This window comes from Fusarium keratoplasticum, chromosome 12 (genome assembly GCF_025433545.1).
Source record: "Fusarium keratoplasticum isolate Fu6.1 chromosome 12, whole genome shotgun sequence".
In the NCBI taxonomy this organism is placed as follows: Eukaryota; Fungi; Ascomycota; class Sordariomycetes; order Hypocreales; family Nectriaceae; genus Fusarium; species Fusarium keratoplasticum.
This window is the reverse complement of record NC_070540.1, coordinates 852,822-865,809: the sequence shown is the minus strand read 5'-3', so window position 1 is coordinate 865,809 and position 12,988 is coordinate 852,822. Positions and strand designations below refer to the sequence as shown.

Sequence of the window (12,988 nt, the reverse complement as noted above, 5' to 3'; positions counted from 1 at the left end):
GCTTACCAGGACAGGCTACCATTTACAGCCTCATCGGGCTCGCAGCCGTAATTATCGGTGCGCGGGTCTATCTGAGGTTGAAAATTCAGAGACATCGCCTCCTGGCAAGCGACTATTTTATGATAGCGGCATGGTGCTCCGCTGTTTTGTGTGCATCAGTCAATGTTGTGATGAATGTCAATGGCGCGCTCGAGCCTCAGCGGACATATGACTTTACGACATTGGACAAAGACCCGAAGGTCATAGAGTATTTATTCAAGGTATTTCTATCTCACAGATTGTCCCTCCTGAGGACACATTTTATCCCTGTCGAAACCAAACATATTGACACATTCTTCAAAGGTGTCATGGCTCGGCGATTTCCCTTTTTTCACGACATTCTATCTATGCAAAGCATCATTGCTCACGACATACTTCCAAATATTTCCAATTTTCATGGTCAAAAGAAGGGCTCTTCTATGGGCTACTACCGTCTACTGCCTGTTGGCGTACATCACTACCTTGGGGTTGCAGCTCTTTTCATGCCTCCCCCTTGAAAGGCACTGGTTGGTTTAAGTATCTCCCATGCTGGTATTCCGCTTACTGTGTATCGAGGGTTATCACAAGACCTATTGAAGAGTGTGACCCTAAGTGGCTGCCTATGATCTTTCAGATCGCTTGGGGGCTGCATTTCTTTGGGAGTCTCCAGTGTAAGTTCAATCTGCACTGGTTAATTTCGAAACATCATCTTTGCTAAGCCTACTTTCAGTGTTCTTACTACCATTCTCGATTTTCCATGACCTCAAAATGAATAGAAGAACGAAAAACGGCGTTTATGGGGTCTTTATGATCGGCCTCATCGATTTGATCTTTTCCCTCACACGTTTTCTCAACGTGCAGCTGGGAGACCGTAACGGTTTCAGATCTATAACCGTGATCGGTAAGTGCTTCATACTCATCGGAACATTCTTGTGGTAACCTGGAGTTATTGGTAGAACTATGGAGTGCTCTCGACGCTTACATTGGCCTCATTGTTGCGTGTCTTCCTTCATTGCGCCCACTTCTTCGACGCAACGGAGGGTCAACGAACAAGTACAGTGGTGAATCCTCGGGAAGAATCCCAAGGCCTGTGAGGACTGATGACAGCGAGTTCCACGAGATTCATGACATTGAATCAATGCATAGCAGGGGCGCCATCTGCACGACAGAAGTATCACAACACAAACACGACTCGCAAGCCGTTGAACCACATGGTAGCTCCACAAATGACCGTGCAAGGAATAGAAGTGAAATTGAGATTCTGAGTCTGAGTGGGCAGTCGACCGATAGGTAGAATACTCGGTTGTATTAATTAACGAATGAGTGTACAGCATGAGAAGGAAACTTCATAAAATCCAACATTGTTAATCCGGCCGTTGCTGGTCAATTACCTGACCGCTATACAAAGCACAGCCGCCAGGACTGTTAGCCCCATGAGTCTGTAATTCATCGACATCCTCGATGATTCGGCGCTTGACTTGTTATTTGAAGTTCTGGCAGGGGCTCCGTACGTGTAGTGTAACCGGACCCGAGTATCGTTATCATCATCATCATCAGGAAACAGGCCTTGAGGCACATCCTTTTGGTGAAGATCACCTGTGCACCAAAAGGTATAACTGCTGGCTTCTTCTCCTCCCATGTCAATACAAGTACTTGGGGAGTTGGTCGCCATCATGCTGCTGTCCATTTCCTTGAGCTCGATGGGGCTACCTCTGCAACCTCTTCCTCCGAAACGCGCGAAAAGTGCCTCGGTGCCGTTTGGACACAAGGCGTTCCGGTAAATCTTAAGTCTGTGCTTTGGAGCGACGTTGACACACACATCGGCTTCTGGTCGTTGGAAGATAAACTTGGGAGCGCCGGCCATTCCCATCCCAGAAATGTAACAGGCTGAATCGGAGACGGAAGCTGTTTTAGGTCTCGGAGGGGCAGGTTCTGGCTTGGCCTTCGCGGGCGGTTCGGGAAGTGTGACATGGAGAAACCTCATAGGCTCGTCGCTCTCCGTGCCATCGCATCGAAATTCCATTGACCATTGCCCTTCTGGAGGCGTGATCATGCTTCCCCAAACGGCTTTGCCGAGACAATAACCGGGACCATTCAGTGCGACGCGTCTGTCGTACCAAGTTGGGTGATTGGATATGCCCGTGCAACTCGAACTTGGGTAAATGGATATGTAGGGGCTTTTGTTGCCTCCTGGGCATAATCCGGGGGACATGAGGTGGACATTGCTGTCGAGAGTGAAGTTCGCAGAGACGCAAGTGTTGAGAGGCACGTCTAAGTCAACCGAAGGCTGGCCTGTCTCTGCTACACAAGGCCACTTGGGGTCATTGAAGATGGTGATTTCGGCAGGCCGCGATTCTGGATACGCATCGTGGTAGGTTCCTGCAGTAGCCTCGTTGAGCGGCTGCTGCTCGCCTTGCCCATATGCCGGAATTGCGTGCAAGGCTGCTGCGAGAGCAAGGACGCTGAACAGTGATGGGGCCATTAGGCCGAGGAGCTGGTGGACAGATTTGATGTGGCGTCAAGATTCGAAACACAGCGAAAGACGGGATATTGAGGTTATTGTCAAGTGGAAAGCGCGCAAGTTGCATTGTTGCCTGGTAGCCTTCTCATGTTCTGTGCTTATGCGGCACAGCACGCTCAGCCCACTATGTCATCAGAAGACCAACAAGAACTCTTGGCATTATCCACAGTTTCATTGGAAAAAGATGATACTGCATCCGCCAATGGTGGCCAGTGATCGGGGTCTTTGCCCAATTTTGTTATCGCCGGGCGGCTGGTACAAATCTACAATACAGGCTGAGATAAGATGCCTAGGTGTACGAAATGGTTAGCCCAAGACATCAAAGAAAGAAGCCTTGTCAGATATTAAAGGCTACTTTAACGATCGAGAAGGGCACTAGATATGCAGGAGGATATATGTATTCCATCGCCCCGTGGGGTGAGGTCTAGGTAGCAATTCAGAGGAAAGGGAATTCGTCGATCGATCAATGTGAGAATGAATTCGATCATACCATAATACAGAGCTATTCGATAGGATCGTAAAGGTCGTCTGAAGCCGTAATAGGACTATCTGCCTCGTAAATAATTTCCAACGTGAACCTGGGTATCGGGTATCACTCGGGTTTGGCTTCGCATTTGAGAGCCGATGCCCCTCGCCAAGGAGCTTTCACCCTCGGGTTTCAAACCCTCTCCTTCCGAGCTCCACGTGCATCTTGGCCTAAGTGTATCTCAAGTCCGGGGATTGTGGAGGGATTGCGGAGAAGCTTGGGGCCTATCAGGCCCGAATCTTCACTTCGAATTGCCTCGAAGGGCGCGGGAAGCCTTGCCGCTCTCAATTCCCGATGCAACATCCCCGCAAATTGATCATCTTAGTCAGGGCCCTTGACTCAGGGGACGCACCTCGGGCTCTTCGAGTGCCGGCTGAGACTCTACCCGCTTACCGACTCTTCATAAGTATCGCGTAGACCTTTTCGATTGCTTGCTTGGTTTTCATCTCCAATCATCGCTATCGAGCCCCCCCTGTTGTCTGCTGCTACGACGTAATTTACCCCATCACGCCCGCGCCCAAGATGGTCTTTACATCCCCAGAATGGGTGCCTCAGCTCCCTATCGGTATGCTATCTCACAAATGAAAGGATCATCGTTGGTTGTTCTAAACTATGAACCAGACCCTCCCGATTCCATATCTCTCCACGACTTCATGGCAACAGAGAATTTCGGCCGGCTACCATTTTCGCAGTCCAGGAACCCATTCACTTGCGGCCTCACTGGCAAAACGTATTCTGCCTCGGAAGCACGTCAGCGTGCTGACTTCCTGGCCCGCGCCATTGCCAGGAAACTGGATTTCTCGCCAAACGAGGGCGTTGAGTGGGATAAGGTCGTTGCTATCTTTTCATTGAACGCTGTAGGTCGATCGCTCCTCAAATGGCCAAGAGAATCGCCTTACATCTCTTAGATTGATACGTTTTCCGTCACACAAGCTGTCCATCGACTCTCTGGAATTGTCACTCCTGCTAGTGCCGCTTACTCGGCAAATGAACTTGAGCACCAGTTGCGATCGTCTGGTGCCAAGGCGCTCTTTACTTGCACCGCTCTCATAGATCGGGCTGTCAAGGCTGCTGAAGCTGTCGGTATCTCCAAGGATCACATTTTCCTCCTAGAGACTCCAGGGGGCAGCAAAGGGCTGAAATTCACCACAGTGGATGAGCTCATTCAACAAGGCGTGGCTTTGCCAGCCTTGGAGAGTCTCAAGTGGGTGAAAGGTCAGGGTGCCAGACAAGTTGCCTACCTTTGCTATTCCAGTGGAACTTCAGGTCTTCCCGTTAGTCTGTCATCCCCGTTTTATCTGACTCGCGTACTGATCTCTTCCCGATAGAAAGCTGTGATGATTTCTCATCGCAATGTTATTTCCAATGTCCTACAGATTTCAGCATTTGATAGCGTCTCAAGACAACAGCTCGGCATCAAAACCCAAGCCTGCCTGGGTGTGCTTCCTTTTAGTCACATCTATGGTCTCCTCATCATCTCTTACGCCAGCACTTTTCGAGGCGATGGAGTTATTGTCATGCCTGAATTCGACTTCAAGGCGGTTCTGGCTGCAGTGCAAAAGTACAAAATTGCCCTCTTGTTCGTGGTGAGTCTTCATCACAATAGCTACCGCATAACCTTGGATCTGACTATAAAAGGTGCCACCCATTATCATTCGGATTATCCGAAACGAGGCTCTATGTGCCAAGTACGACCTAAGCTCCGTAAGATATGTCTATACCGGCGCCGCACCATTAGGATCTGAAGTCGTAGATGAAGTTCGAAGGCAGTACCCAAAGTGGCGCGTTGGTCAAGGATACGGTGTGTAGAGCAATACTATCGCCGCGGGACGTTTCTAACAGTTGCAGGCCTCACGGAAACTTGTACAGTAGTCTGTACGACTAGCGAACTTGACATCGATGACGGCTCTTCCGGTTCTCTAGTTCCTGGGACAAGAGCCATACTCGTGGATATTGAGACTGGCCAGGAAATCGCAGAGTATAACAAGCCGGGGGAGCTTCTCGTGCAAAGCCCATCCCTAGCCTTGGGATACTTGAATAATCAAAAGGCAACTACCGAAACGTTCATCTGGCGGGCGGATGGCCGATGGATTCGGACTGGCGATGAAGTCTTGGTACGCAAGGCTGCCTCCGGAAACGAGCACCTCGTTATTGTTGACAGGTTGAAGGAACTGATCAAGGTCAACGTGAGTTTTCCTGTCTCGTTTCTCCCTCATTTTCGCTTCGCTACCTAAACTACGGTACTCATGCATTTGCAGGGCCATCAAGTCGCGCCCGCTGAGTTGGAGGCCCACTTACTTGGACATGACCTTGTCTCGGACTGTGCTGTCATTCAAGTCTCGGATAATAGGACAGGCGAGGTTCCCAAAGCATATGTGGTGAAATCTGAGAAATGTGATGGGCTTTCGGATGAAAACATTGTTCGTGCCATTTGTCAGCATGTTGAGACGCACAAGGCAAAGCATAAGTGGCTTAGAGGAGGTATCGAGTTCATCGATACCATCCCAAAGAGTCCTAGTGGCAAGATTCTACGAAGGCAGCTGAGGGACAAGGAAAGGGAAGCAAAAAAGCAATCACAAGCCAAGCTATAGACTACGACGGCTGTGTCCGCCTCGGAAACACCCTCAGAGCCAGCCTGTCGAGGGATGAGCAGCGGACTGTGCCGACGAAAGTCTGTGTTTCAAGGTAGCTCATATGGGTATGACATCATCTCACTGAACCGATACGTGAGACTTGGCGCTTTGCCAAAATACATTGCCTCTGGTGTGTTAATCGATCTTAGATAACCATTGCTACATCCCCGAAAGCCTGATGTTAGTTCTCACAGTGTAGACGGACTTTGAGATTTTACAAAACCGTCTGCCACGAGAATAGACTAGGTTTGGATTAAAAAGTGCTGATGGAATCGGGGGGTTCATGCCCTTTGACCGAGAATATCATATCCCAGGCATCTCATGCGAGTTCGATGAACACTGGCTACACAGGCTGTGAAAAAGGAACCGCTCTCCCGATCAGGACCATGTTTTCGTAGCTTTGATAAAGCCTACAGTCGCGAAAAGATGGTCAGGAACCCTGATTACTACCAATATGACGTGTTAGATCGTACCAAGTGTAGGAAGTGCCTCGCATCCGAATCGAATAAATACCACCCAAGAGTCGCTAGCAAGTTGAACGCGTCAGCAAAATACAATCAATTTGGATGTTGCCCAGCCACTATTTCCCAAGATTGGAGAACTCGACCGCAAGAATTGGCTGAGGAAAACCCCAGTCGGCTGAGATGTGCCGTCTCGGCACGACGTGCCGACCTTAGCGCAAACTGTGCCCTGGCGATCGCGATGAATGAGTACATAACGTTCTGACAATGGTTGCCGCACGGCACAATAAGCCGTGGGTTTGGTGACTGGGGGCAAGCTAGCCATACTGAACGTCCATAGCAGGTTTGTTCCAATGCGCAATGACGCTTTCATCTCCTCCCTGCTGGCAGGAACCATGATAAAAATGTGAAGGTCTGCCTCGGCTGGATCCAGGTCGGATACACCATTATCAGCAGTCTCACACAAGTCGCCATATCATCCACAAGGACGAAGAAACACCAACACGATGATTTCCAAACGCGTTTTCGACCTTTGTCAAGTCCATGAGACCGTAAGCTCTGCTCTGGCGAAAGACCCGTCTCAAGCTCCAGGAGATATCGTCAAACGGCTATATGGCCAGGAGGATGCTGGACAACGTACCGATGCTTCTGATACGAATAAGCCAGCGGCATCAGTCAATCCACTGGAACTAGCTCTCAAATGTGGGCGATGGGGCCCAACAGAGCCGAGCACCCTCTTTCTGCAAGCCTTTGCTGATGCACTGAGCTGCCTCGACAGTAATCCCATGGCAGGGGTAGTCTCGCCTCCGTTGATGGGATCGCATGGTATAGTGCCTCTCACGATTGTCGCACCTCTACAAGACATCGTTCGCCACTGCTCCAATCTCATTGTCCGCGCAGAGAAAGAGGTTTTCTTCATTACATGCTCTTGGTCGCCATCGGTGGCACAGAGACTCATCAAAAATGCTCTGATTGAGCTTTCAAAGCGCGCGGAAAGGCGAGGACAACGAGTCATGGTGAAGATCATGTATGACAAGCCTTCCTTTGGGAACATCTTCAGCCCTCATCAGCGGGTGAAACCGAAGACCTTTACATCCCACTCTATTCAGCTTCCGTCGCCTGAAGAGGTGCCGTTTCTTGACATGGAGGTTATTAGCCTACACAGATTGGTACTGGGGACCCTACACGCCAAATTCTGCATCGTTGATCGCAAGATCGCGGCCGTCATGAGCAACAACATCGAGGACAATGACAACATGGAAATGATGACACACCTCGAAGGGCCTGTGGTTGAGAGCATCTACGACACTGCATTGATCACTTGGAACAATCCACTGGTCGCAAAACCACCATCACCCGACAGCCCGGTGACCGAGGGCGGTTCGTCAGCTTCCACACAAGACCTCCGGCGTCTCGGGATACTCGATCACGAACAGAGGCATAATGGGAGCCAGATCATGTCACAAGATGGAACCTGCCCAGAACTACCAGAAAATACTCCTGAGAGTCCCCATTACGGTGATGATATTGCTGGAGAGATTGCAAGAATGCAGTCATTTTACTCCAATAAAACAGACGAGACCCGGCTACAAGCGACAAACCGACTGCTCAACCTAGCAGTTAAGAATCCTATTCAACCAACAGGCCCCGACATCCAGGATGGGGACGAAATGACACCATACATCGAGACATTCACTACAGAGCCCGTTCCAATAGCCCTTGTGTGTCGACCTCCCTATGGCCCTATAAACTCGAAGAGTTTGCATGTCCCTCAGAACGAGGCTTGGCTTTCTCTAATTCGGAATGCCAGGAGGGAGATCTTCATCCAGACGCCAGATCTTAATGCTGGACCGCTGATCACAGCTTTGGCTGATGCTCTGAAGCGTGGCGTTGAGGTTACGTACTACGTTTGCTGGGGATATAATGACACAGGAGAGATGGTTCCCGGTCAAGGCGGAACTAACGAGCAAGCGGCGCGAGCTCTTATCAATGGCCTTCCACCGACCGGACCTGAACGTGAAATTTTACACATTTACCACTATGTCGGGAAGGATCAAGACCATCCAATCCATAACTCGTTTAAATCCCGATCTTGTCATGTCAAACTACTGATCGCGGATGGAGTGGTTGGCATTCAAGGCAGTGGGAATCAAGATACACAATCATGGTTTCATAGCCAGGAGGTTAACATCATGGTAGATAGCTATGCGATCTGTCAGAAGTGGAGAAAGGCTATTGACCAAAACCAGAATACGAGGGTATTTGGTCGGGTTATTATATAAAAACTAGGGAAGATGCTAAGGGCAGCCTGTTCTTAAAGCTTAGTAAATCTAATTTTAATATATAAGGTATATGTCTAGCTTATAATAGCTTTTAATAGTAGCTTATATATAAGGTAGTCTTAAAGTATAGCTTTTAATAATAAGGCTTAATTAATAATAATTTAAAAAAAAATATAAGAAAAGACTTAATATAATTAATTAAAATAATACTTAATATAAAAGGTTTTAAATTAAGAATTATATATTAATATCTTATATAATATATTATATTATTATTAAAAAGTTTTATTAATAAAATAAAATATAATATAAATTTTTTTAATATATATAATAAGTAAGTAAAATAAATAAGTAAATAAAATAAAAATCCCTTAACTTATATTTTCTTTATTTAATTAATTAATTCTTAATTACTTAATATATTATAATTTAATAAAGAGGCTAAAATCCTTCTTACCCTTTAGGCCCTTTAAAATAACCTAAAATAAAAGATTTAATATATTATAAAGATCTATATAATTAATTTAATAATACTTTAGTATTAATAAAAGGGTATTTAATATTAATATAATACCCTCAAGAAATTATATTAATTATCTAATCTAGAGGAATAGATCCTTTTTTATTTTAGTCTTAACCTAGATTCGCGAGGATTTCCCCTTTAGCTTTATAATATTAAAGAAATAACTAATTAATTACTTACTAATTATAATATATTACTTATTAATATATATTAGGCTTTAAACTTTATTAAGTAATACTTAGAGCTTAAGATATATTTTTTTTAAAAATATAATTATTAAAAAGCTAAATATAAAGATTAAATAATTATTTATAATTAATTTTATTTTATAAGGAATATAATTATAAAATATAATATCTAATTAAATAATTTTTATAATTTTAATAAGATTAGCTTTTTTATAAATATAATTATAAATAAAATAATTATTATAAGCTTAAAAAGGTATTTAAAATTAAAATTAATATAGCTTAAAAATAAAAAATAAATTATAGTTATTTAAATAATTAATATAAAAAGCTAAGTAATTTAGCTATTTACTATTAATATAAGCTAATATTATTTTATTAATTAATATTAAGAAAATAACCTTTTAGGTAATTAAGCTATTATAATAACTTAAAATAATTAAATTAATAATAAAATTAATCTTAAATAACTTAAATACTTTAATTAATATATAACTAAGTAATTAAATAATTATTATTATTTTTTAATCTTTAATAATTATAAAAATTATTAATTTATTAAATTTAAGAAATATTATAAAAAAAGATTTATTTAGCTTTATATATTATTTTATTTATTTTATTTATTTTATTTATTTTATTTATTTTATTTATTTTATTTATTTTATTTATTTTATTTATTTTATTTATTTTATTTATTTTATTTATTTTATTTATTTTATTTATTTTATTTATTTTATTTATTTTATTTATTTTATTTATTTTATTTATTTTATTTATTTTAATTCCTTAATATTAAGTATTTTAATATATTAAAAAAAGCTTATAATTAAGAAATAAAATATTTAATTAAATATTTTATTATTTATATTTTAAAAATTAAATTCTTTTTAATCTTTTATATAATATATAAGATTATTATAATAAAAAGAAATATTAAAAGGGCTTTTAAAAAAGCTAATTTTATTCCCCTTAACTTAGAAATTATAATCTTAAAGCTTAATATATAGCTATAAACTCTAATATTTATTAAGGAAGTAATTAAATTATTAACCCCTTAGGCTTTAAGAACCCTAAGGATTATACTTAAGGCCTAATCTTAGTTTAAATACCTTAAAAAATAAATTAAAAGGTATTAAAATAACTCCCTAGAATTAATTCTTAATACCCTAAGGTCTCTTAAGAAAGAGATAAAAATAATTATATATTAGATTACCTTATTAATTATTAAGAATAAAGACCTTTAGGAGGTAAATAAAATATTAAGTTAGCACTAAAGGGTAAAAAAGACTTAGCTATAAAAAAGAGAAGTTATAATAATAAAAAAAGAAAAATAAGTAATTAATTAAATAAATATTAATATAACATACTTAATAAGTAAGTAAGCTAGATAAGTAAGTAAGCTAAAAATCCCTTAACCTATATTATCTCTATTTAATTAATTAATTCTTAACTACCTAATATATTATAATCTAATTATAAAGCTAGAATACTCCTTGCCCTTTAGGCCCTTTAAAATAACCTAAACCTATATATCTGATATACTATAGAGATATATATAATTAATTATTATACTTTAGGTCGCTAGTAAAAGGGCATTTAGTCTCGATATAATATTATTTAGAAATTATATAAGCTATTTAATCTAGAGGAATAGATCCTTATTTATTTTATTTTTAACTTAGATTCTCGAGGATTTCTCTTATAGCTTTATAATATAAAAGAAATAGCTAATTAATTACTTATTAACCGCGATATATTATTAATTAGTATATATTAGGCTTTAAACTTTATTAGGCGATACTAAGAGCTTAAGATATATTTTTTTTAGAAATATAATTACTAAAGAGCTAAATATAAAAATCTAATTATTATCTATAATTAATTTTAGCTTATAGTAAATATAATCGCGAAGTATAATATCTAATTAAATAATATTTATAATTTTAATAAAATTAGCTTTCTTATAGGTATAATTATAAGTAGAATAATTATTATAGGTTTAAAAAGGTATTTAAAGCTAAAATTAATATAGCCTAAAAACTAAAAATAAATTATAATTATTTAAGTAATTAATATAAAAAGCTAGGTAATCTAGCTATTTATTATTAATATAAGCTAATATTACCTCGCTAATTAATATTAAGAAAATAACCTCTTAGGTAATTAAGCTATTATAATAACTTAAAATAACTAGATTAATAATAAGATTAATTTTAAATAGCTTAAGTACTTTAATTAATATATAATTAATTAATTAATTAATTTTTATTATCTCTTAATTCTTAATAGCTATAAAAATTATTAATTTATTAAATTTAAGAGATATTATAAAAAAAAGAAAATTATTTAATTTTATATATTACTTTATTTCTCTTATTTATATTAGCCCCTTAATATTAAATACTTTAATATATTAAAATAAGCTTATAATTAAAAAATAAAATAATTAATTAAATACTTTATAACCTATATTTTAAAGACTAAGTTCTTTTTAGCTTTTTATATAATATATAAGATTATTATAATAAAAAGAAATATTAAGAAGGCTTTTAAAGGAGCTAGCCTTATTTCTCTTAACCTAAAAAGTATAATCTTAAAGCTTAATATATAGCTATAGACTTTAATACCTACTAAGGGGAGAGCTAAACCCTTAACCCCTTAGGTCTTAAGGACCCTAAAGACTATACTTAAGGCTAGATCTTAGTCTAAATACCTTAAAAGACGAATTAAAAAGTATTAAAATAGCTCTCTAGAGTTAATCCTTAAAGCTCTATAGTCCCTTATAAAAGGAATAAAAGCTATTATATATAAGGTTGCCTTATTAATAGCTAAGGTTAAAGATCTTTAAGAGGTAAATAAGATATTAAGCTAGCGCCGGAGGGCAAAAAGGATTAGATTATAGAAAAGAGGGGTTATAATAGTAGAAGAGGGAAAGTAAATAATTAATTAAATAGATATTAATATATAGGTAATAGCTAAATTATCGCAAAGTAGCGGTTAAGGGAGGTTAATATAATTAAGTATTCGGTATTATAGTATTTATAATAAGCCTAGCTATAATATAAGGACCTATTAGGTAGTAATTAAGACGTCTAGGGAAAAGTATAATAAGTAATTTTAATTAATTAAATAGTTTATGGTATTTTTATTATAATTTTTATCTAGAGGGGTAAGGAAAAGTAGCTTATTTACTTATCTAGCTTATTTATTTATTAAGTATATTATAGGTAATAATAAAATTATTATAAAGTAGTAATTAAGAGAGGTTAATATAATTAAGTATTTAGTATTATAATATTTATAATAAGCCTAGTTATAATATAAGGACTTATTAAGTAATAATTAAGATATTTAAGAAAAAATATAATAAATAGTTTTAATTAATTAAATAATTTATAGTATTTTTATTATAATTTTTATTAAATAAATTAAAATTTTTATTTTATTTATTTATTTATTTTATTTACTTATTATATATATTATTATATTTTTATTAAATTTTATTATTTATTTAATATTTTATATATTTAATTTTTTTATTTATATTATTATATTTAAATATTTTTAATTAATATATATATATATATAGCTTATAAATTAAATAAATATATATAATAAAAACTTTAATTTTTAAAATAAAAATTAAAATAAAAATATTATAAATTATTTAATTAATTAAAATTATTTAATATTATTTTTAAATATATTAATTATTATATAATAAGCTTTTATATTATAATAAAACTTATTATATATATTATAATATTAAACTCTTAATTATATTAATTTTTTTATTTTTATTTTTATTTTTATATTTTTTTTATTATATATTT

The 12,988-nt window shown here is 37.7% G+C and overlaps 3 protein-coding genes across 3 annotated transcripts; 2 read left to right on the top strand and 1 right to left on the bottom strand.

Moving 5' to 3' along the window:
* Positions 1-1,405: 1,405 nt before the first annotated feature.
* On the bottom strand, positions 1,406-2,500 carry NCS57_01387600 (uncharacterized protein; the record flags this gene model as incomplete). Its single annotated transcript, XM_053063496.1, has 1 exon — positions 1,406-2,500. The coding sequence occupies one exon, from the start codon at positions 2,498-2,500 to the stop codon at positions 1,406-1,408; it is 1,095 nt and encodes a 364-aa protein (XP_052906829.1).
* Positions 2,501-3,587: 1,087 nt separating this feature from the next.
* Positions 3,588-5,656, top strand: NCS57_01387500 (uncharacterized protein; the record flags this gene model as incomplete). The annotated part of the gene is made up of 7 exons (XM_053063495.1): positions 3,588-3,630; positions 3,687-3,922; positions 3,974-4,339; positions 4,394-4,651; positions 4,704-4,866; positions 4,914-5,251; positions 5,324-5,656. The coding sequence occupies 7 exons, from the start codon at positions 3,588-3,590 to the stop codon at positions 5,654-5,656; spliced, it is 1,737 nt and encodes a 578-aa protein (XP_052906828.1).
* A 1,009-nt stretch (positions 5,657-6,665) lies between these two features.
* On the top strand, positions 6,666-8,441 carry NCS57_01387400 (PLD phosphodiesterase domain-containing protein; the record flags this gene model as incomplete). The annotated part of the gene is made up of 1 exon (XM_053063494.1): positions 6,666-8,441. The coding sequence occupies one exon, from the start codon at positions 6,666-6,668 to the stop codon at positions 8,439-8,441; it is 1,776 nt and encodes a 591-aa protein (XP_052906827.1).
* Between the last annotated feature and the right edge of the window lie 4,547 nt (positions 8,442-12,988).